This window comes from Dasypus novemcinctus, chromosome 17 (genome assembly GCF_030445035.2).
Source record: "Dasypus novemcinctus isolate mDasNov1 chromosome 17, mDasNov1.1.hap2, whole genome shotgun sequence".
Taxonomy (NCBI): domain Eukaryota; kingdom Metazoa; phylum Chordata; class Mammalia; order Cingulata; family Dasypodidae; genus Dasypus; species Dasypus novemcinctus.
This window is the reverse complement of record NC_080689.1, coordinates 97,275,190-97,299,287: the sequence shown is the minus strand read 5'-3', so window position 1 is coordinate 97,299,287 and position 24,098 is coordinate 97,275,190. Positions and strand designations below refer to the sequence as shown.

The following is a 24,098-nucleotide window of genomic DNA, read 5'->3' as shown; positions in this document are numbered from 1 at the left end:
CCAGGGGAAGGGACAAAGTCACAGTTTTGTGGAATAATACAAGTTGTGCTAGCCTACTCTATAGCTGCCCAGAGAGCCTGATGAAGCTTCACATCCCTTTCTCCCTTGCCTTGGGTAGGGGTGGAGCTGTATATGTGGGCAATGATCTAGGCAGTTCAGGTCCAAAGATGACCACATTTGCCCCAGTAGAGTTCTGATTATTCAGTCTTTGCTAACCAGATGTACTTGTGGTTACCTTGATAGGCTTGTGCAGGGCCCTCCAGCCTCCTCCCTGCAAGAGTTGGGGCTGAAGCCTGGGCTAAGGCTTCAGGGTGATCTGGGTGAAGTAAACTGGTTCCTACAGTCACTGTGATTTTGTTCAGCCCATTTTCCCCTCACACTGGGGGCAGGGTCAAAATGAAGTACAAAGGTCTCTTTCAGACTTCAACAGTTTCAAACTTTAGATATTCTTAGTATTATACTTTAACAAGCCAAATATACTCATCAGTAGCTGAAAGCAGTGGCCAAATATCTGCTTCTCCCCTGTTTTTGGGAATGGAGCTTCCAATTCCAGCCACAGAATTCCCCCAGTGTGACTTGCGTTGGCAACATCCAGTGATCAAATGCCTCTGAGACTTGGCCAGTAATTTCCTAGAGAGGCTGCCTCAGGCCCCAGCTTCCTTCCTGTAGAGGTGGGGCTGGGGCCTAGGTTAGAATTGCAATATGGCCTGGATGGAAGGAAGCCGGTCCCCAATACACTGTGATTTTCACTCATCCCAGCTTCCCCTCTGCCAGGTGCTGAGTTAAGATGCCAGGTCCTGGCCTTTTTCTCACTGGAACTATTTCAAACGTAACTGTCCTTAAGGTTATATTTTTGTCCAGTGAATTTACTTATCAGTAGCTGAAGTTGGTGCCCAACTGTCTCTTCCTCCCCTTATTTTGAAAGTGGAGCTTTCAATTCCAGCCAAAAGCAGCGGCCAAACTGAAATCATCATATTTCATTGGCTGAGCATCATCCCTTATAACCTAAGCAGTCTTGAATGAATACAGTATATTAAGGCACCCACAGTTACTATTTGATGGCAATAAGAAATGAAAATGGTTATCTAAATTAAAAAAGAAGGTAGAGTAGCAAATCAGATCATCTTTTGTGACAATGAAAAGAAAGGCATGGATGGCAAAGGGTCCAGTGAAGGAAAAGAGTAAGGGAAGTAAATGACCTTCCGTAGGGAAAGCTTTGAATAGGAAGGATCAAGGATTTAATCTAGGGAAGGACCAGAGTTGAAGGATGATGGGGGAGAATGAAGAATATGGAAGGGATAAGGAAAGAAGATGATAAATTTTTAAACATTAAGGAGATACATTGAATAGGTAATCAATCCATAAGGCTGTAAAGTTTAAAAGACCCTAACCTAGAGAGTCAATTCACCCTGTCACTTGATCTGGCTAAGAGAAAAAAAAGATTTCTATGGTACAGTCCCCTAAAGGATGTGATTTCTCAGACAGATGGAGGAAGCAAACATATTCAAATCTATTCGAGGAGGAAGCAGCTGGTGCTGCAAGACTCACTGCCCTACAGCCCTGGGGAGGAGGTTTGTGTTCGAGGCTGAAGCACTGTGGGAGGATAGCTGCTACCTTGCTGACAGTAATAATCTCCCAGATCTTCAGGCTGGAATCTGCTGATGGTGAGAGTGAAATCTGTCCCAGACCCACTGCCACTGAATCGATCAGGGACTCCAGATGTCCTGTTGGATGCATAATAGATGAGCAGTTTAGGAGCCTGTCCTGGTTTCTGGTGGTACCAATGTAAGTTGTCACTAACACTGTGACTGGACTTGCACTTGAGGGTGATGGTCTCTCCTGCAGATGCTGCCACAGAGCCTGGAGAATGGGTCATCACGATGTCCCCACTGGCACCTGCAACCAGAAAAGAATATAGAGAATACATTAAATCATGAATGTATAAAATATGTACCTAAAACTAAGTTTTCTTATTTATCATGTATATTCAGATCTGCTTTAGATGAAATGATTTGCTCACTCTGCATGTTAAAACCATTCTCAAAATTTATAAAGATAATACCCTTCTAAATCTCTCACCTGAGGACCAGAACACCAGCAGAATGAGCAGTTGGGAATGTGACATCATCTTGCTCACCTATCTGATGTACTCAGTGCCCATTTTGAGGGAAACTGCATTAATAGAGCTCTGAGCAGACAACCAAGTCCCCAAGGAGCATATGCAAATCAATAGGGAGTATAAAGGCAAATGTACCTGTGCAGTGAGTTGTGAAGATAAATAATGGAAAGAGATAAAAATAGCATGACCCCAGGAAATGTAACTACACTCCTGCAAACGGCAAGAATCAGCTTAACACCACAACTTTCAACAATATTCAGCACAATTTGGAAAATGAAATATTTTATCAGTAATTGTACTCATTCAAATCAACCGCACCCATCTTGAAAACAAAAGGAATTTGTAAGAAAATACATGCATCTGTAAGTGTAACATCAGAACTTAATTAAATGTTATAAATATGGTTCCCAAACCTAGGTGGAATATACTCATATCATTGGATAGATTAAGATGCAGTGCACGTATGGTGTATCTATCTCAGTCTAGATTTTAAACAGATATTTGAAGCTCCTCTTCAACATCTCAAAGGCATCCCAAAGATTTAGATTGTTTATAGAAAATTTTGATCTACGACACTCTAATGAAAGAAATCATCCAATAATGGAATCAGAAGATGCATGGAAAGAATTCAAGTTGAAACCTGAAAAAATTAAAAATACCTTCTCTTTATAATTGGATACTATTTTCATGAGTATTTTGTTTTCCCCCATGCAGTACTTCAAAGTCTCAGATATTTTGTCTTCTCAACATAGACCTGCCCATAAGAAAATTAGGAGAAATGAATAAAATGGAAATACCCTAATTATTAGGAGCAAAGGCACATGATCTGTTATCTAGGACAATACTTAGGATTTCAGACTTCCCTGACTGGTACTGAATTCTCTAATCTGACCTAATACATAATGTATTGAGGCCATGGATCTCAAGAAACACTATATCTTAATTGCCCCACATATGATGCACGTATGGAATTCATTATCCCCATTTTGCATCATGCTTATTTCTCCTCATTCTCCTCTGGAATTAATGGCTCCTTCCACTTAACCTTCACAACATCTGGCTTAAATGCCTAGTAGAGAATTAATTTGCCCAGCAATATTTGGAGTCTTTCCTGAGCCTTACATTTCTTGATACACATCAACAGTGTCTTCTTTTTACTTTGTCCATAGAGCCAGGTTGTGCCAGACACCACTCACCCCAAACCTCAGATGATCATCAGTGCTCCCTAAGAATTTCTACACTAAATCAAACTCCTCTTCTCCTGAGTCCCACAGTCTATTCCCCCTCTCAGTCTCCTTTCTCAGTTGGTGGTATTGCTATCTACTCCTTCATTCAGATCAATAAGCCATTAATTCTAAATTTTTCCAAGTTATCAAGATACCAGGCATCAGAAATCACTGAATCTTCTTCTAACAGCATTAGAACCCACACCAAGAACCAATATTGAGAAAACACTGTGTAGACAACATAAGCTAAAATCTTGCCTGGATAAAATCTATGCTCTACCTAAGAGCAAGTAAACAAAATTAAATTTAATGTCAAAACATTTTATTGATAAAAATCTTCTAAATCCTGATAAGGCTTCAAAATCATAAGCAAGAGAAATTTTAATATTGGATTGTTTAGAATAATGAATCCTGTATTACTCAGGGTTCTCTAAGGAAAGAGAAATGACAGGAGATATCTGTGAAAAAATAGAAAAGCATTTTAAAAAGAACTTCTCATTTAAGTGGTAAGTAATACTTCACAATAAGTTTCTGGGGAAGCGAAGTTGGCCCAATGGATAGGGCATCCGCCTACCACATGGGAAGTCCAAGGTTCAAACCCAGGGCCTCCTGACCCGTCTGGCCCATGCACAGTGCCGATGCATGCAAGGAGTGCTGTGCCACACAGGGGAGTCCCCACATAGGGGAGCCCCATGCACAAGGAGTGCGCCCCATAAGGAGAGCTGCCCAGAGCAAAAAAATGTTGCAGCCTGCCCAGGAGTGGTGCCACACAAATAGAGAGCTGATGCAGCAAGATGATGCAACAGAATGTGACACAGATTCTGTGTACCACAGACAAGAATACAAGTGAACATAGAAGAGCACACAGAGAATGGACACAGAGAGCAGACAACTGGGGTGGGGAGAGAAATAAATAAAAAATAATTTAAAAAAATCAATTTGTGGTACAAGCACTAAGGCAAATACCTTATTTTGGAATTAAAGTCTGTCTACACCTTTCTTAAACATGTACAAATCTATTTGTTTTTAATAACAGGAATTACAGATATTTTTATAATAAATATGATATGATATGGTTAGCCTCAAATCATTTATTTGTCAATTCCTAAATGGAAACACAAGTTTCAGATTCAGGAATTGTTTTAGAAACCCATGAGCAGGGGAGGTGGGGCAAGATGGTGTCTGAGTGAGTGCACCTCATAATCTCTCCTGCAGAGATGCGGCTGGGCAGGGTCGGAGTCCTGCTGGACCGGGCTGTTTTGGGTGTTCACAGGGCAGGAGGTATCTGGACATCGATTTGGTGAGACGGTGACAGAGGAGATTCTTGCAAGAGGTAGAATTTTGGGTCTCTTGCATGGAGGTCAGAGATTGTGGGTAGGACCCTTCCCCCTGGGACTGGTGGCCCGGCTGCAGTGATTCCTGAAGGCTTTGTTGTGCTGGGTTGTTCCCAAGCCCAGAGCAGACATTTTGGGGGCTTGCAGGGTGGGATGATGATTTGGTGAGACAGTGACGGAGGAGATCCTTGCAAGAGGTGGAATTTTGGGTTTCTGACATGGAGATCAGAGGTTGTGAGTGGAGACCCTCCCCCTCAGGCTGGCAGCCCAGGCACAGTGATCCTGAAATCTCTGTTGTGCTGTGGTGTTACCAAACCCTAAACAGGCTGTTTCGGTGGCTTGCAGGGCAGGAGATGTCTGGATGTCGATTTGGTGAGACAGTGACAGAAGAGATTCTTACAAGAGGTGGAATTTTGGGTCTCTGACATGGAGGTCAGAAGTTGTGGATGGAACCCCTCCCCCTAGGGCTGGCAGCCCGGCTGCTGTGATCCCTGAAAACTTTGTTGTGCTGCGGTGTTCCCAGGCCCCATGTTAACCAGATGCATGGTTCCCAGGTCTGTGTCCCTTAAACCCTAGTGGCCCATGTTCCAGAGACTCACACACCTTGAGTCTGCAATATCATGGACTTCCCATCCCCGAATCCACTGCACTCTGAGGTCCATCTGAGGTCCTGGATTACCCAAGCCCTCCGTGTTTTGTGTTGTTTTTTTCTCTCTCTCTCCTTGAACTTGGAGTGTACCAGTTGACTTGGGGAGAGTCTGGGAAGAAAGGAGAGGCAAATCTGCTGAGAAAGCCCAATTTACCTAAACGTCCTGGGATGGGAAACTTGGTCTGGGAGAAGGTGGAGTCAGAAAATCAATTAGACCTCCCCTAGCACACCTAAGGGGAAGTGACTATAGGTGCTATCCAAGCTTCCAATAGCACATTTGGGGTTTCCAGTGAGGTGTAGGTGCTCTCATGCTGGAAATAAAGAGTCATAGTCTTCTGTGTTGAGTTGGTTCAATAAGGACCTACTTGAATCTCCTACTGGACCTTTTAGGTAGCTTTCCTGCTGCCCTGGGAGAGAGAGAAGTGAGGAAAGGAGAAAGGGGGAAGGTCAGATCCCTAAGTGTATTATTTAACTGCAAAGAGGATTCCTAACTTGAAACGTTGGTTCTTTTTTGCTAATATTGCATTGTCTCCTGGTCTCCCATCTTTTCTCCCATTTTATCCCTGAGGTCCTTTTTCATTTATTTAGTCTTTTTCTCTTTTTCTTTTTCTAGCTTGTTTCCCCCCTTTTCTTTGCCCCTCTTTTTCTGTTCTCTTTTTTTTCCTTTTCTCTCTTTTTCTTCTTTTTATTTTATTTTCTTTATATAGTAGGTGCTGCAGGGAATGCTTCACATTTGCTGTCTTTCCTCATCCTCCATTTCTTCTTTTCTGTGTGTATTGATTTTGGACACCTATACGATCCTCTTTTCCCTACATCTTTCTATCCTCCTTCATCTACTGTTTCTCTTACATTCCACCTCTCTTTCTTTGGTTCCCAAATTGTCTTTTTATTTCTTATACCTTTGTTCTGTTTTCTGTCTTTTATCCACTCTTGATATTATTGTCATTCTTTTCTCTTTTGCTCTCTCATGAAAACACTGGCCTTTTAATTCATACTATATTCTTCCCCATATTCAGTTGACCGTCCAATTATAGGTACTCTACTTACTGCTATAACTCTACATAACTTACATGAGTCTAGTATCTATTCTTCTAGATCTCACATTGTGGCTCTGTTAACATTTATTACCAATACTACTTTATACATTTTCTTATTCATTTTGCTTTCCCTGGCCCTAATATTTTCCTTCAAAGTGAACTTAGCCAGCAACAAGAAAATAGAGTAAGAAGAACAAAGTGACAAAGAGATGGCATTACACTTATGCATGAACAACTAATTAATCCCCAAGACTAGACAAAGAAGCTAAGGAACTGATTAAACCTGTCAAGATAAAATGATGACCAGAAAGCAACAAAAAACTACAAACCAAACCAATAATCAGGAAAACATGGCCGAATCCAATGAACAAACTAAAAACCAGGAACAGGAGCAGAACATTGGACAAGTAATTATAACTCTCAAAACATATATTAGAGACCAACTTAATGAAGTAAAGGAAGAGATTAACAATATAAAGAAAACACTTGGAGAGAATACAGAAGAAATTGCAGTCATATACACAAATGATAACAGATATGATAGTGATGGACACCAGAGTTCAAGAAATCAAAAATACACTCTCAGCAAATAGCAGCAGATTTGAAGAAGCAGAGGAGAGAATTAGCCACATGGAAGACAGTACATCTGAAATCAAACAGAGAGTAGAACTGATTGATAAAAAGATAAGAAAAAAAAATCCAACTGGGACTTAGGGATCTGAATGACAATGCAAAGTGCACAAACATATGTATTATAGGCATCCCAGATGGAAAAGAGAAGGGAAAGGGGGCAGAAGGTGTGTTGGGGGAAATAATGGCTGAAAACTTCCCAAATCTACTGAGAGAGATGAATGTGCATGTCCAGGAAGCACAATGCACCCCAAACACCATAAATCCCAACAGGCCCACCCCGAGACATATACTTGTCAAATTATCCAATGCTCAAGACAAAGAGAAAATTCTAAAAGCAGTAAGAGAAAAGAAAACCATCACATACAATGGAAGCTCCATAAGATTAAGTGCTGATTTCTCATCTGAAACCATGGAGGCAAGAAGGCAGTGGTATGATATAGTCAGGGTACTGAAAGAAAAAAATTTCCAACCAAGAATACTCTACCCAGCTAAGCTAGCATTCAAAAATGATGAATGATGAAGAGTTCAAAATATTCACAGATAAACAGAAATTAAAAGAGTATGCCAAAAAGAACCCTGCCCTTCAAGAAATACTAAAGGGAGTCTGCAGGAAGAAAGAAAAAAACAGGAGAGGCAGAGTTGGAGAGTGTAAGAGCAACAAAAAAGACAAAAAGAAAAGGAAACAAACAAAATATGACAAAATATAACAAACACAAGTCCAAAGGAAATATGGTTAACATCAATAATTCCTTGAAAATAATAACACTGAAAGTCAATGGATTAAACTCACCTGTCAAATAATTCAGACTGGAAGATTGGATAAGGAAATATGACCCATCTATATGCTGTCTACAAGAAACACATCTTAGACCCAGGGATTCAAAGTGGTTGAAAGTGAATGGCTGGGAAGCAATCTTAAAAGCAAACAATAACCAAAAAAGGCAGGAGTACTATATTAATATCAGACAAAACAGATTTTAAATGCAAAACAATTGTGAGAGACAAAGATGGATACTACAATTAGTGAAACAGATAATCTTTCAAGAAGAATGAACAATCTTAAATATTTATGCTCCTAACAAGGGTGCCTCCAAATACGTGAGGCAAACACTGGAAAAACTATGTGAAAGAATAGATGCCTCTACAATTATAGTGCGACACTTTAATACACCACTATCAACTTTGGACAGAACATCTCAAAAGAGAATCAATAAAGAAACAAAAATTTTGAACAGTATATTAGAGGAGCTGGATCCAATAGACATATACAGATCATTACACCCAAATATAGCAGGATATACATTTTTCTCAAGTGCACATGGATCATTCTCCAAGATAGACCATATGCTAGGTCACAAAGAAAGGCTCAATGAATTCAGAAAGATCAAAACCATACAAATAATATCTCTGACCACAGTGGAGTGGAACTGCAAATCTGAAAGGGCCAGAGGCCCAGATTTCACACCGAGATATGGAAATTAAACAGCACACTCTTAGAAAAAACAGTGGGCCAAAACGGAAATCTCAAAATAAATAAAAAACTACCCTGAAACTAATGAAAATGATAACACAACATACAAAAACTTATGGGATGCAGCAAAAGAAGTACTGAGAGGGAAATTTATAACCAAAAATTCATACATCAAAAAAGAAGAGCAAAAATTGAAGAGCTAACTGCACATTTGGAGGAATTAGTGAAAAAACAACAAAGTAACCCCACAGGGAGAAGAAACAAAGAACAAAGATAAGAGCAGAATCAAATGAAATAGAAAATATGAAAGCACTTGAAAAGATGAACAAAACCAAGAGCTAATTCTTTGAGAAGATCAATAAAATTGACAAGCCCTTATCTAGACTAACAAAGAAAAAAAGAGAGAAGATGCAAATACACTAAATAAAAAATGAGAAAGGAGATATCATTACTGACCCCACAGAAATAAAGACTATCATAAGAGGATAATTTGAAAAACTATATTCCAACAAAAATGACAATTCAGAGGAAATGGACAAATTTCTAGAAACACATAAGGAGCATATATTGATGAAAGAAGAAATTGATGATCTCAACAAACCAATCACAAGGAAAGAGATAGAATCAGTCATTAAAAACCTCCCAATTAAGAAGAGCCCAAGGCCAGATGGCTTCACAGATGAATTCTACAAAACATTCCAGAAAGAACTAACACCAATCTTGCTGAAACTCTTTAAAAAAGAGCTAAAATTGGAGAACTAATTGCTCACTTGGAGGAATTAGTAAAAAAACAACAACAAACTAACCAAAAGAAAAAAGAAAGAAATAACAAATATCAGAGCAGATTTAAATGAAATAGAAAAAAAACTTGAAACATAAACAAAACCAAGAGCTGGTTCTTTGAGAAGATCAATAAAGACTATCATAAGAGGATACCTTGAAAATCTATATCCCAACAAGGACACTTTAGAGTAAACGGACAAATTCCTAGAAACACAGAAGCAGCCTACATTGACAAAAGAGGAAATTGAAAATCTCAACAAACCAATCAAAAGTAAAGATATAAAATCAGTCATTAAAAACCTCCCAACTATATACTCATAGTGGCAACAATTAAAAACCACAGCAGGGGGGGTACTGGGTTCCTGGCCAGTGGTGCTCTGTCGTGGTCCCTAGGGGAGCAGCGACAGTCTCCCAGGTGCAGCGGCGGGGACCGGGAGGGAGTGAGGGTTCAACAGTGAGCCCCTGATGCTAATGACTATACTTGTGAGCTGATAAGCCTAAAATAAGAACAAGGCCTAGAGTAGCATTGTGCCTGGGAATTTCTTCCTGTCAGCCTTCATGTTACTCAAATGTGGCCAGTCTCGAAGCCAAACTCAGCATGTAAATGCAATGCCTTCCCCCCAGCGTGGGACATGACACCCGGGGATGAGCCTCCCTGGCACCGAGGGACCACTATCAACTACCAACTGATGATGCAACTGGAAAATGACCTTATACGGAAGGTTCAATGCGAATCAGTGGAATATCCCTGTCTACATAAAATAACATGACTTTAAAATGCTGTTTGACCTAATGTAAGGGGGAAATGGAAAGGAGAAATGAGTTTATATGGCTACGAGTCTCTAAAAAAGAGTCTGGAGGCTGGCAGAAGGATTGCCCTTATGCACAACTGAGCAGAGTCTGAGAGACAGATAAAGCAGATACAACCCCCAGATATCGGTTCCTTCGAGGGCTAAAGAGACCCATGGGAGTTATGGTCATGGCCGATGGGGTTAACTACCAGGTCAGATGGCCCCTCTTTGGAACTGGTGTTTATGTGTGATGAATCTGGACTCAGATGGGATCTCTCTTCATAAGACTTTCATGCTAATGTGCTGGAGGGGCAGTTCGTGTCAGAGTTTAAGATATATTTAGGGGATTTGAATCTCTGGACTGACAATGTGATAGCCAGGTCCTGAGCCTCAACAGACTCCAGCACCTACAATCTGACTTATTGCGCTCACCACACTCAGCTAAGATGGAGTTGAAGAAGGACAACCACCACACCATGGAGCCTAGAGTGATTACAACTGAAAGTGGGAGGATTTCATCCAGCATCCATGTGGAATCTGAGCCTCCTCTTGACATAGAGGTGCAATGGACACAACCAATCCAATGTCCACATAGAAAAGGTGGCATTGGATTGAGAAAACTGGACATGATGGCTGAAGGGTATGGGGAAAGGCAGGAAGAGATGAGAGGTGGAGGCGTCTTTGGGACATGGAGCTGCCCTGGATGGTGCTTCAGGGGCAATCACTGGACATTGTAAATCCTCACAGGGCCCACTGGATGGAATGGGGGAGAGTATGGGCCATGATGTGGACCATTGACCATGAGGTGCAGAGGTGCCCAAAGATGTACTTGCCAAATGCATTGGATGTGTCATGATGATGGGAAGGAGTGTTGCTGGGGGGGGGGGGGGGGGAGAGGCGGGGTGGGGGTGGTAGGGTTGAATGGGACCTCATATATATATATTTTTAATGTGATATTATTACAAAGTCAATTAAAAAAAAGTCAAAAAAAATAAAAATAAAAAATAAAAACCTCCCAACTAAGAGTCCTGGGGCAGATGGCTTCACAGGTGAATTATAACAAATGTTCCAGAAAGAACCAACACCAATCTTCTTTAAACTCTCCCAAAAAATCAAAACAGAAGGAACATTGCCTAACTCACTGTATGATGTCAACATTACTCTAGTACAAAAGCCAAACAAAGACACCACAAGAAAGGAAAATTACAGACCAATTTCTCTAATGAACCTAGACACAAAACTCCTCAACAAAATACTTGCTAACCATATTCAGCAACACATTAAATGAATTATATACCATGACCAAGTGAGATTCATTCTGGGTATGCAAGGATGTATCAACATAAGAAAATCAATCAATGTAATACACCATATAAACACACTGAAGGAAAAAAATCACATGATTATATCTATAGATGCAGAAAAAGCATTTGATAAAATACAGCACCATTTCTTGATAACAACACTGCAAAATATTTGGAATACAGGAAATTTTCTGAACATGATAAAGAGTATATATGAAAAACCCACAGCCAACATCATTTTCAATGGTGAAATCCTAAAATCTTTCCCTCTATGATCAGGAACATGACAAGGATGCCCACTATCACCTCTTCTATTTAACATTGTCTTAGAAGTACTTGCTCGAGCACTGAGGCAAGAACCAGATAAAATGGCATTCGAATTGGAAAGAAGAAGTCAAAATTTCATCATCTGCAGATGACATGATCCTATACATAGAAAATCCTGAGAGGTCTACAACAAAGCTTCTAGAACTCATAAATGAATTTAGTAAAGTTGCAGGTTATAAGATGAATGTGCAAAAATCAGTAGCATTTCTATACAGAAATAATGAGCAAGCTCAGGAGGAAATCAAGAAACAAATACCATTTACAATAGTAAATAAAAAATCAAATACCTAGGAATAAATTTAACTAAAGATATAAAAAACTTATCCACAGAGAACTACACAACACTTTTCAAGGAAATCAAAGAAGACCTAAATAAATGGAAGAATATTCCCTGTTCATGGATAGGAAGACTAAATATTAGTAAGATGTCTATCCTACCAAAACTGATCTACACATTCAATGCAATCCCAATAAAAATCAACACAGCATTCATTAATGAACTAGAAAAACTAGCTATGAAATTTATTTGGAAAGGAAAGAGGCCCTGAATAGTCAAAGACATATTGAAATAGAAAAATGAAATTGGAGGAATCACACTACTGACTTCAAAACATACTACAAAGCTACAGTAGTGAAAACAGCATGTTATTGGCACAAGAAGAGACACACAGACCAATGGAACCGAATTGAGAGTTCTGATATAGATCCTCATATATATAGTCGTATAATATTCAATAAAGCCACCAAACCCTCTCAATTGGGAGAAAATGGCCTATTCAACAAATGGTGCCTGGAGAACTGGATATCCATATGTAAAAGAATGAAAGAGGATTACCATCTCACACCTTATACAAAAATCAACTTAAGATGGATCAAAGACTTAAATATAAGAGCCAAGACCATAAAGACTTTGGAAAGCAGTGTAGGGAAGCATCTACAAGACCTTGTAATAGGGAATGGCTTCATGAACTTCACACCAAAAGCATGAGCAGCAAAAGAACAAATAGATAAATGGGACTTCCTCAAAATTAAAGCCTTCTGCACCTCAAAGGAGTTTGTCAAGAAAATGAAAAGTGAACCTACACAATGGGAGAAAATATTTGGTAACCATATATCTGATAGGAGACTTATAACCTGCATATATAAAGAACTCCTGTATCTTGAAAATAAAAAGACAACCTATTTAAAAAATGGGAAAAAATGTAAACAGACACTTCTCCAAAGAAGAAATACAAATGGTTAAAAAGCACATGAAAAAAATGTCCAAATCTCTAGCTATCAGGGAAATGCAAATCAAAACTACAATGAGATACCATCTTACTCCCATAAGATTGGAAGCTATGAGAAAAGCAGAAGACTACAAGTGCTGGAGAGGATGTGGAGGAATGGGATCACTCATCCACTGCTGCTGGGAATGCAGAAGGATTCAGCCATTCTAGAGGTCAGTTTGGCAGTTTCTCAAAAAACTAGCTATACATTTGCCATATGACCCAGCAATTCCACTGCTGGGTATATACCCAGTAGAACTGAAAACAAGGACACAAACCGATATATGCACACCAATGTTCATAGCAGCGTTGTTCACTATTGCCAAAAGTTGGAATCAACCCCAAGGCCCATCAACAGATGAATGGATAAATAAAATGTGGTATATCCATACAATGGAATGCTAGTCAGCTTTAAGAATGAATACACTACAAACACACGTGATAACATGGATGAATCTTGAGAACCTTATGTTGAGTGAAGCAACCCAGGCATTGAAGGACAAATACTACGTGACCTCAATGATATGAAATAAGTAAACCAAGCTTCCTCAGAGAGCTAAAGACTGGATAATAGGCTTAAAGGAAATTGAGGGGTAGAGGAAGGATGCAAGCTGACACCTACATTGGTGAAATCTATGATAAGATAGAGGTAAGTATTTGTACAAGGAAGGGATAAAATAAGGGCATAGTGTTGTCTTTGCTTGGGCTTTTGTGGGCTTGAGGGGGGCTAGGGATGGGAGGATGGGTAATATTGCCCAAGAAATTGGGAGGAAATTTGGGGAACATACGAATATAGGAGATTGTCAGGTATTTGGTTGAGAGTTTAATGCTGAGAAATCTTTTTCAAAAATATAATAAGCTTACCTGTTTAAGATGCTTAAAGGGGATAATGATGCAGGACAGGCTCCTAGGGAGTGTGTGAGTGCTCATTTTGCCATAGTGGGGTATATCATTGGATAGAGACCCATATAATGAGAGTGAGGGTATACCCACATCCTGGGGAGGACTGATGTTCTCAAATAGAGGGAATTGTATCTCTCAAGAGAAATGGTGGCTCCCAATGCATTAGGACAGTTGAGCATGTCAAGCCCTCAACACTGTTGCAGTATCTTTGAGCATAGCCCTTCAAGCAATGAAGATTGACTGTCACTGTGGGCCCTAAGGGGAGGGGGAAAGAGGTATTGAATAGATGGAACCAGTGTAACTGTGTGGGCAATAGAAGTGTTCCACAAGTTTACACAAGGATGGATATAAGACATGTTAAATTACACCAAAAATATAGAGGGGCTGATAGGCTAAAATGTAAATCATGGTGTAAAACATAAGATAACGAAAAATTTAGAAAATTGCATAGTCTAAAATATAAACCACAATGTAAACCCAAATATTACCTTGTTTGAAAGCTATTGTCTCATTATCTGTCCATCAGTTTCAGTAAATATAGTATGAATATGTAAAAAGATTATTGCTGTGGAAGGGATGAGGGTTTTATGTTGGATATGTGGGAGTACTGTATATTGTATGTATGAATTACTGTGATCTAAAAAACTTTTGTGAAGATAAGCTTAATATTTAGGGGAAAAAAAAGAAAAAGAAAGGACATAGACACTGAGGAAAGGATGGAAGTAGTTGCCTTGCCAATTTGCATACAGGGCAACACTTATTGCAGTGATGGAAGGCAAAACATCAAAAACAAAACTTTTGCATTTTTAAATTTTTTGATACCCCAATTAATTTTTACCTTAATTAATATGTATTCTATATCTAACCTTTAAACTCATCAGCATATTCCATTTTACTATTAATGGAACCTGGCAATATATTGGATTTCACTTTTCAAGAAGTTTTGGATCACAGAAAGGATCAACAATGTCAGGGGAGGAATACTGGTGTGGGATGTTTTTGACAGGGGACACATGTTTGGCAGGGAGTTCTCCAGGGTAGATATCCAGGGTAGTATTCAGGGTAGATAAAAATGGATATTTTCATAGTGGTTATAATTAAAAACAACAACTGAGGGAGTGCTGAGTTCCTAGCCAGGGGAGCTCTATCACAGTCCCTAAAGTGACAGCAACAATCCCCCAAGTGCAATGGCAAAGACCAAAAAAAAAGGAAGGCCCAACAATGAGCCCTTGATACTAATGACTATGCTTGTGAGCCTGTGCACCTGAAATAAGAACAAGGCCTAGAGCTGCAGGGTGCCTAAGAATTACCTCCTGAGAGCCTCTGTGTTGCTCAAATGTAGCCAGTCTTGAAGCCAAACTCAGCATGTAAATGGGTTGCCATCCCCAGCATGGAACATGACTCCCAGGGATGAGCCTCCCTGGCACTGAGGGATTACTACCAAGTACCAGCTGATGATGTAACTAGAAAATGACCTTGAATAAAAGGGTTATCTCAGGCCAGCAGAATATCTCAGTCTACATATAATACCTGAGTTAAAAATGCTTTTTGACCTGAGTAAAAGGTGGAAATGGAAAGGACAAATGAGTTTATATGGCTGAGTCTCCAAAAAGAACTGGGAGGTTATCAGAGAGGTTGTCCTTATGCACACCTGACCAGAGTCCCAGAGACAGATAAAGTAGATAAAACCCCAGGTATTGGTTCTTCTGAGGGCTACAGAGACCCACATGTTCTATGGTCATGGCAGATGGAGTTCAGTCCCATGTCAGTTGGCCCTACTTTGGAGATTGTGTTTCTATGTGATGGAGCTGGACTCAGATGTGATCTTTGTCCACAAGTCTCTCCTGTTGCTTTTACTGGAACTGTAGTTGTTGCTGGGGTTTAATGTATACCCAGGGGACTTGAATCTCTGGACTGACCATGTGATAGCCAGACCCTGAGCCTCAACAGACTTGCAACTCCTACACTCTGGTTTATTGGACTTACCCCACTCAGCTAACATGGAGATGAAGAAGGTCAACCACCACACCAGAGAGCCAAGAGTGCCTACAACTGAAAGCAGGAAGATTGCATCCAGCATCAGGTGGAATCTAAGACCCCTCTTGACATAGATGTGGAGGGGACACAACCATTCTGAGGTCCACAGGATGGAGGAATAGCATATGGATTAGAGTGGACTTACTGATAATCTATTCATGAACTCTTGTGATTAGTAATAGAAGAAAATGTGGCATTGGTGTGGAGAAAGTGGCCATGGTGGCTGCTTGTGGTAGGGCGTGAGAGGAAGAGATGTGATGTGGGGGCATTTTTGGGACTTGGAGTTGTCCTGGGTGGTGCTGCAGGGACAGTTACCAGACATTGTATGTCCTACCATGGCCCACTGGGTGGACTGTGGGAAAGTTTGGGCTATGATGTGGACCATTGACTATGAGGTGCAGCGGTGCTCAGAGATGTGTTCACCAAGTGCAATGAATGTCTCATGATGATGGAGGAGGTTGTTTTTATGGGGGGAGGAGTGGGGTGAGGGGGGTGGGGGGTGTATGGGGACCCCATATTTTTTTAATGTAACATTAAAAAAATAAAAGAGACCAAAAGAAAAAACCCCATGAGCAAACAAAAGTAGAGGCAAATCTTTGGACTAAGAAACACCTCTTTCAATTACCAGAAAGCACATTAGATAACTTATGAAGAGTTGGATATTTGTTTGAATTGACAATTTCAATAAGCCAGGTCATATGATTGTCCCATACAAATTCAGAAATGGTCAGATCAGGAGAGTAGGGACTGCTGGACAAAATGCACAAGTAACAACAGAAATGCTAGGTGATGTCTCCTGTAGAGGGCAGAATGTTCTTCAAAACCCCCATCATTTCCAAACAATATCACTGAATTATGGTATAATCAAATCTAGGCAGGGACCCATTGAAATACCAGGTGAAGTAGCAGCTCTTTTCCACCTAGAACATATTTCCCCATTCAAATATTATAAGTGTCAATTAGTTGCTAAGGCCAGCCTGAAAAACTTATGTAATAATGGAATCTTATTGTAACATGGAAACACTAGAATGTTAAAGAAAAATGCATCCAGAAAGGTCCAACTTGGAAAATCATGGAATTCATCTGAAGGAAATCCCCAGGGGAAACAAGAGGGAGATTAGGGGATATACAAAAAGTACATGGAAAGAAGATACTTTGGCCTAGAGTCAGAAGTCACTTTAGTACCTAACAGTGAACTATGAATATCAATTAAGTGTGCCTTGCTGATGATCTCAGATGAAGCAGGACTTCAAGTTTCATCCTGCCATATTCATAAAATAATGCTACAAATGTTTTGGTATGTAAAATGAATTCTTACTTCCTCTATGGGTCAAAAACAGATCCTTTTATATGACTAGAGGGATACATTTATAAATATCTATCTCAGGATTTATAAGAACTCTCAAAAGTGCAATTAAAGCAAAGAAGAAAAGTAAGTTTCATATTGAATAAAAAGATAAATTTTTAAGGCATTGCATTATCTAATATGAAATTTCTTTCTAGGATGGTTATGAGAATTCAGAGTTCTATGAACAGTAAATGGAAGTGCCTCCCTAATACCTAATATTTCACTTTTGACAGAAAGTTTTTTAAAATTGAAGTGTTCACTTTAAGATTATACAGTGGTCTTGTTTACTGAGTTGTTTACCAGACATTTAAAACTATATAACCGGGTTAGCTTCAAATTCAAGCATTAATTTGCATTCATACTGGTAATCTAAAATGAAACAAAAGGCCTGTGACTAAAAAAGTCTGGGTTTTTCATGACTTACAGTATACCTACAAGTTAATATACTCACATCTAGAATATTCACCCATAAGAATATAGCAATGAAAATAATTCCCAAGGAGACAGCAATGTTGACAGGCTTCCATGGAAATCCATAAAAACCAGGTCCAGACAGAAAATTGTGTGGTAGGAAGTCAACTGGCTGAAATAGCAATACTTGACATAATGAGAACCTCAAAAATTGTACAATGAAAGAGGCACAAAAAACATTCATTGGGAATTTTAATCTGCCTCTAAGAGATAACCAGGTTTCTCAAAAACCTCCAGTGGATTCTACTGCTTCAAGAAAGATGGGAAATTGGTTGCTTTATGTTTTCTGCTTGGCTGATTTTCTTGTTGGAAATTGTGAATTTGGCAGCATTAAGTAGAACACTCTTTCCATGCATTTTACAAGTAAATGTATTAACAGATTGTGTTATATCCATAAATGGAATAAAACTCAGCAATGAAAGTAACAAACTATCAATACACACAACTTCATGGATAGATTTAAAAATGATTGTGCATATAAGAGCCCAGACAAACAAAACAGTATCTACTCCACATTCCATTTATATAAAATTCTACAAAATGAATTTTAATCTATAATGGCAGATTGTAGATTGAAGGTTGTCCAGGACCTGGTAGGGAAGATGTGTGGATGGACTATTAAGGGTCTGAAGGAAAAAATTGGGGGATGTTTCGTATGGTTACTATCTTGGTTATAGAAATGTTTTTTATGGATTTGGAAACATGTAAAACCAAACAAATCACACAGGTGCATTTTAATATACATCACTTGTACATCAATAAAGTAATAGGAAAACAATTATAAAAATTGTAAGAGTTTTTCATTTCTTAACAAAAATATTCAAAGACTTTCAAAAAATTAAATTAGACTTATTAACCTATGAATCCATAAAAAGAAATCAAGAACGTACATTAGTCAAAAAGTCTAGTTTTTCATTGATAAATGAATAAACTGCTTGAAGTAAATATGTTGCAAAGGCTCTAAAAATATACCTGATTTGTTTAAAAGAATGGGCAAAAGCAACCACAAGCAATTAAAATTCTGTGCAGGAAAGTGGCTGTGGCTCAATCAGTTGGGCTCCCATCTACCATATGGGAGGCCCTGGATTCGTTTCCTGGGGCCTCCTTGTGAAGGCAGGCTGGCCTGTGCCTGCAGAGAGCTGATGGCCTGCGCCTGTGGAGAGCCGATGGCCTGTGCCCATGGAGAGCTGATGGCCTGAGCCCATGGAGAGCTGATGGCCTGCGCCCATGGAGAGCTGATGGCCCGCGCCTGTGGAGAGCTGATGGCCTGTGCCTGTGGAGAGCCGATGGCCTGCGCCCATGGAGAGCTGATGGCCTGAGCCCATGGAGAGCTGATGGCCTGCGCCCGTGGAGAGATGATGGCCTGTGCGACAGCCCACACCCATGGAGAGCTGATGGCCTGTGTCCATGGAGAGCTGATGGCCTGTGCCCACAGAGAGATGACGGCCTGTGTGACAGCCCACACCTGTGGAGAGCTGATGGCCTGCACCATGGCCCGCACCTGCAGAGAGCTGGCACAGCAAGATGACACAACAAACGGAGACAAGCAGACACAGAAGAATGCACAGCAAATGGACACAGAGAGCAGACAGCAAGCAAGCAGCAAGAAGGGATAAAAAAATAAATCTTTAAAAATAATTCTGGGGGAAGCGGACTTGGCCCAGTGGTTAGGGCGTCCGTCTACCACATGGGAGGTCCATGGTTCAAATCCCAGGCCTCCTTGACCCGTATGGAGCTGGCCCATGCGCAGTGCTGATGCGCTCAAGGAGTGCCGTGCCATGCAGGGGTGTCCCTGCATAGGGGACCCCCACGCACAAGGAGTGCGCCTCATAAGGAGAGCCACCTAGCACGAAAGAAAGTGCAGCCTGCCTGAGAATGGCGCCGCCCACATGGAGAGCTAACACAAGGTGACGCAGCAGAAAGAAACACAGATTCTCATACTGCTGACGGCAACAGAAGCAGACAAAGAAGACGCAGCAAATAGACACAGAGAACAGACAGCTGGGATTGGGGTGGGGGAAGGGAAGAGAAATAAATAAATCTTTAAAAAAATTCTGTACAACAGAGAAATGAGAAAATTCTTGGTGAGGAGACGCATATATAAATACGTTGCTTCATTGTGTTATGATATACCAATTATATCAATAAATGTATAGATATAACTGATATACCTGATAAATGTGTTGATATAAGTAAGTAGGATGATTACTGTTATCATTGTTATTCCAATGAAAATTAAATGCAGACTGTTGTTAGGTCAACTTTTTTTAAAAGTTGATGTTTTCTTTCAGAATTCAGCTTCTTTCTGAACACAAGACACATAATGTCTGAATTGTTAAGTAGATAGAATATCTGAGAAACAGTGCATTATTGTATAGTAGATTATTGTACATTATAAAGTTTGAAGTTAGGTGAATCAAAGCTATTTAAAAACCCAATTCCAAATGACCACAGGAAAGAATTTGCCTTCCTGTTTCACTGTAATATAAGCCTGCACTTACAAGGCACTTGTAAGCCAATAAACAGCAACTATGAACATAGGCAAAATAAATAGGAAATTTCTGGAATGTATAGGTACCACAACAAATGGCAAACATATTGATTTCTCAAAAAGTGAATTGTATAAGAATCTTAGGAGAAAACACATCTACGGTGTAATTCACACTCATCCACAGCACCAAGTTGTTTCATGCAAATTAAAACCTCTGCTAAAGGTGAATAGAAACTGTGAAAGCACATCATAGTGTTTGTAACTAGCAGTGCCAATAGATGGATATGAGAGTGATTAAAGGGGAAAGTTTAAGAACATGTATTTTTCTAGAGGGAAAGCTTACAAATGTAACATGGGACTGTATAACAGTGAAACCTCATGTGAAATATGAATATGGGTAATACTGCATGTATGACTTTTTACAAAATATACAAATAAACTAGAGAGACAGAAACAATAACAGCTGTGTACAGCAGGGGAAGCACAGAAAGACTGAAAGATAAGTTTTTTGGTCTGTTTTTTGTTTTTATTATTGGAATAATGAAAATGCTCTAATAATGATTGAAGTATTGAAGTGATGAATGCACAACTACCAAATACTACCAAGTACCACTGATTGTACACTTTGGGTGTATGTTTCAATAAAATTGATTTGTGTAAAAAAAACAACTCACCTCTCAGGAGAGAGGAAAAAAACAAACCTCTGAAGTCTATTCACTTTCATCTGGGGTCCTCTCAGCTGGGGTGTGTAAAATGTGGAACTTTATAAATATGTGCTGTCTGATTTGTCACTGTCACAAGTGTTCCTGTGACATCTCACAGCTCTCTGGGCACCAGAATCAGTCTCTCTGAAAGGGGCCTCTGAAGTTGTGCTTCTGGGAGTGCCTCAGCCTCCAAGAAATAAGAAAATACTGCATGGTGAAAGCAAAAATACAAAGAGGAATCATTTTGAAAGCTAAGGAAGGTGAATTTGATTTACTTAAGTGTGTGGTAACATGAGAGGGGCCACAGCAAAATTTTAATGAAAGAATCTGGAAAGAGGGGAAAAAATCAGAGCAATACAAAGAAAGAAGAGATATACATTTTTTTTTCCATCTTTGTCGACAAAACCATGGGTCATAGTCAACTTCACATTTATGAACAGGGTGGCATCACAATTCTTAAGATCTCACACATAATCTCATAGAAGTCGAGGCCAACAGTGATGGTCATTATCTTTGTGGCCAGCCACCATGGGATGCTTGGGTTTACCTCTGCAGACCATCCTCGCCAAGGAATTATTCATTTGAAGTGAAAAATCAAGTAGAACGTTGTTTCAAAAGGACAAATTCTGCATAAATGAGTCTCAGGATACCTGAGTATTTGCCCTGTAAGGAACACCCCAGAGGCAGGACAATGGACAAGTACCTTCCCTTACAGAGCCTGTGACCTTTTCCAGGAGGGAAGTTGGATAATCAAGTTCCCTGCAGTAGAGCAACAAAATAAAATGCCTCCTGGCAACACACACACACACCAAGGAATGTTTTGCACAAGATGAAGATGCCTTCTGGATGGTCCTGAAGGCCATGCTTCTCCATATGGTTAGGATGGCTGTCAGGATCTGTGCAGGTGGACATAGTTGTCAGCAAGGGTGGAGGTGGGAAGCACACGAGATGCTCAAGGATGAGGGAGAGAGCATCTGCTCTATGAAAAGGGCAGCCTACGAGCAAGGAAATCTCTATCTTCATTGATTTGGTTGGCTCTGCAGAAACAGTTCTTTGAGTGGGGTGGCTCGGGCCATTCTGCCCAGCTGCACTGCTGTCCCTGACCAGTGGGACTTTCTAGATCCCTTCCTTGGAGTCTGGGGCATGAGGATCCAAAGGGCCCTGCTTCTCCCTATGGGGGTTTCTCCTGTGTCCCTACTTGCTTGACAGTTTTGTTTTGGTTGGGGAGGGTGGAGGATGCTGGCTTTTAGTAAGAGTGAAGACTTGCAGAACTGGGACTGGGTATCTCTATGTTTGGGCAATCCTGTGGACTTTCTGCTTTGGGTAAGTCAACAGTCTGTCCATGATGCTTTTGACAGAGGGAAGGACAGTAACTCATCTGCCTGCTGGTCAGGACTCACCTGAGCAGGCTGCTGCTGTGCTTCGCGAGCTCCCATCAAGCCAACTGCACACGGAGCCCCGAGGCGCGTCTGTCTCTAGGAGAGTTGGTTTCCAAACTAGATGTTCTAGAAGCCAATAAGTAAATCAGAAAAGAGAGTTCACAAGGCCCCCGGAACTTTAAACAGAGCCGCAGTCACACCACTCATTAGACACCCCTGCCCCACAGCCGCCAAGCTTTCAGAGCCTTGAACAACCCACTCGTGGAAACATGAAGCACAGCGGGGCCAACTCTAAGCTGGCAGAGCCTGATGCCCAACTGGCACAGAGCCCACGGCAGCAAGCCCGGCTCCTGACTCCTACCAGGCTAGGCTTCCTTGCTTCCTGGTGCCAACAAGTCATCTTCCCTTCGTGTGGAACCTGCAGGTTTTGGACCCAGCACTCAGCCTGATAGCAGTAGGCATGATGCCGGTCATTTCAAACCCTTGACAGCCCGTGACAAGGAAGAAGGCGTGGGGAAGCAGTGTTCACCCACACTCGTGTTTGTCTGACCCAGCACTGACCAGGACTGGAGGAGGAGCAGCCAGAGGAGCAGCCCCCAGGGGCCCAGGAAGGGGGAGGGGAGGGAGGGGAGTGGGGAAGACTGGCATTTGGGAAGGGGCGACGAGGTGGCTGCGAGGGGCTGGGGAGGTTTTGGATGAGACATACAGAGCAGAGGTGGGGGGCGCCCAGGGCAGGTGAGCAGGTCATCAGGCCGGCGGGGCAGCAGCAGGTGCACGGGAGCTGAAGGGGCAGGCGCACGGGGTCCAGCGCCCTCGCAGCCAGCTCCCACTTGGGGCTGCCTTGGCGACCGGCGTCTTATAAGGTCCCCCTCGCCCAATCAGCAGCTCCCCTCCAGGTTCAACACAGAGCCCCCCGGTCCCCCGGGTTCTTAGAGCGCCCCTCCCCCACCCCTCCCATACCGTCCTGAGGGCAGTTACCCTCTGGAACCCTAATGGCGCTTCTGGTTTCTTGTCCCTGTCCCCAGCCCTCTAGAGCTCATGAAAATTCTCATATGCAGAATATTTAAAGAAAAGGCTCAACAGTCCAATAAAAAGATAGGCAAAATAATTTGGGAAATACAAATGCTCAAGTTCATAAGAAGCTATTCAACCTCCTGAGTGACGGTGGAATCACGAATTAAAGCCATCTTGACATATTTCCACACACCCAACTGGCTAAAATTGACAATACCAAGTGTTGGGAAAGATGGGACCAATGGGGAGCTCCCTGCACTCCGGGTAAGAGTATAAATGTGTGGGACCGCATTAAAACAGCTTGCCACCATGTAAACTTGATCTCAGGAAGCTCAGTATTCAGGTATATTGCCTCCTTCAGAAATGGGTGCTTATGAGCTTGGAAGACATGGGTCAGAATGTTTATTGCAGACTTGTTGGCAGTGATCAAAAACAGAAAAGGCAAATGTCCATCAACAGAAGACTTGATAAACAAAGTGTGGTGTATTTGTACAGCAGGATAATATATGAGAGAAAATAAAATAAAGCAACTGGCCAGAACTCAGTTAGAACTAAAGTTAAGTTTCAAAATAAGCAAAACTACTTAACACAGTGCTGTATATTTCAATTAATTTAAAAGTCAATATAGTGACTATTGATATGAAGAGGTGTGGTTGGGAGCTCTTCACGGAAAGTCCCTGTTTCTTGACAAGGATTTGCTCACTTGTCTTTGCCTCCCGATAATTAATTAAACTGGATATTTGTTTTGTGTGCTTTTCATAAAAGAGGAAAAAGACTGGGCAGTGCTACAATAAACGATTTATCTTTAA

At 40.9% G+C, this 24,098-nt stretch overlaps 1 gene segment (V, D, J or C); it reads right to left on the bottom strand.

Moving 5' to 3' along the window:
* Positions 1-1,488: 1,488 nt before the first annotated feature.
* On the bottom strand, positions 1,489-22,377 carry LOC131273840 (immunoglobulin kappa variable 1-12-like). The segment is given in 2 exon segments: positions 1,489-1,896; positions 22,297-22,377. A coding segment is annotated over 1 exon segment (324 nt).
* Positions 22,378-24,098: the final 1,721 nt, after the last annotated feature.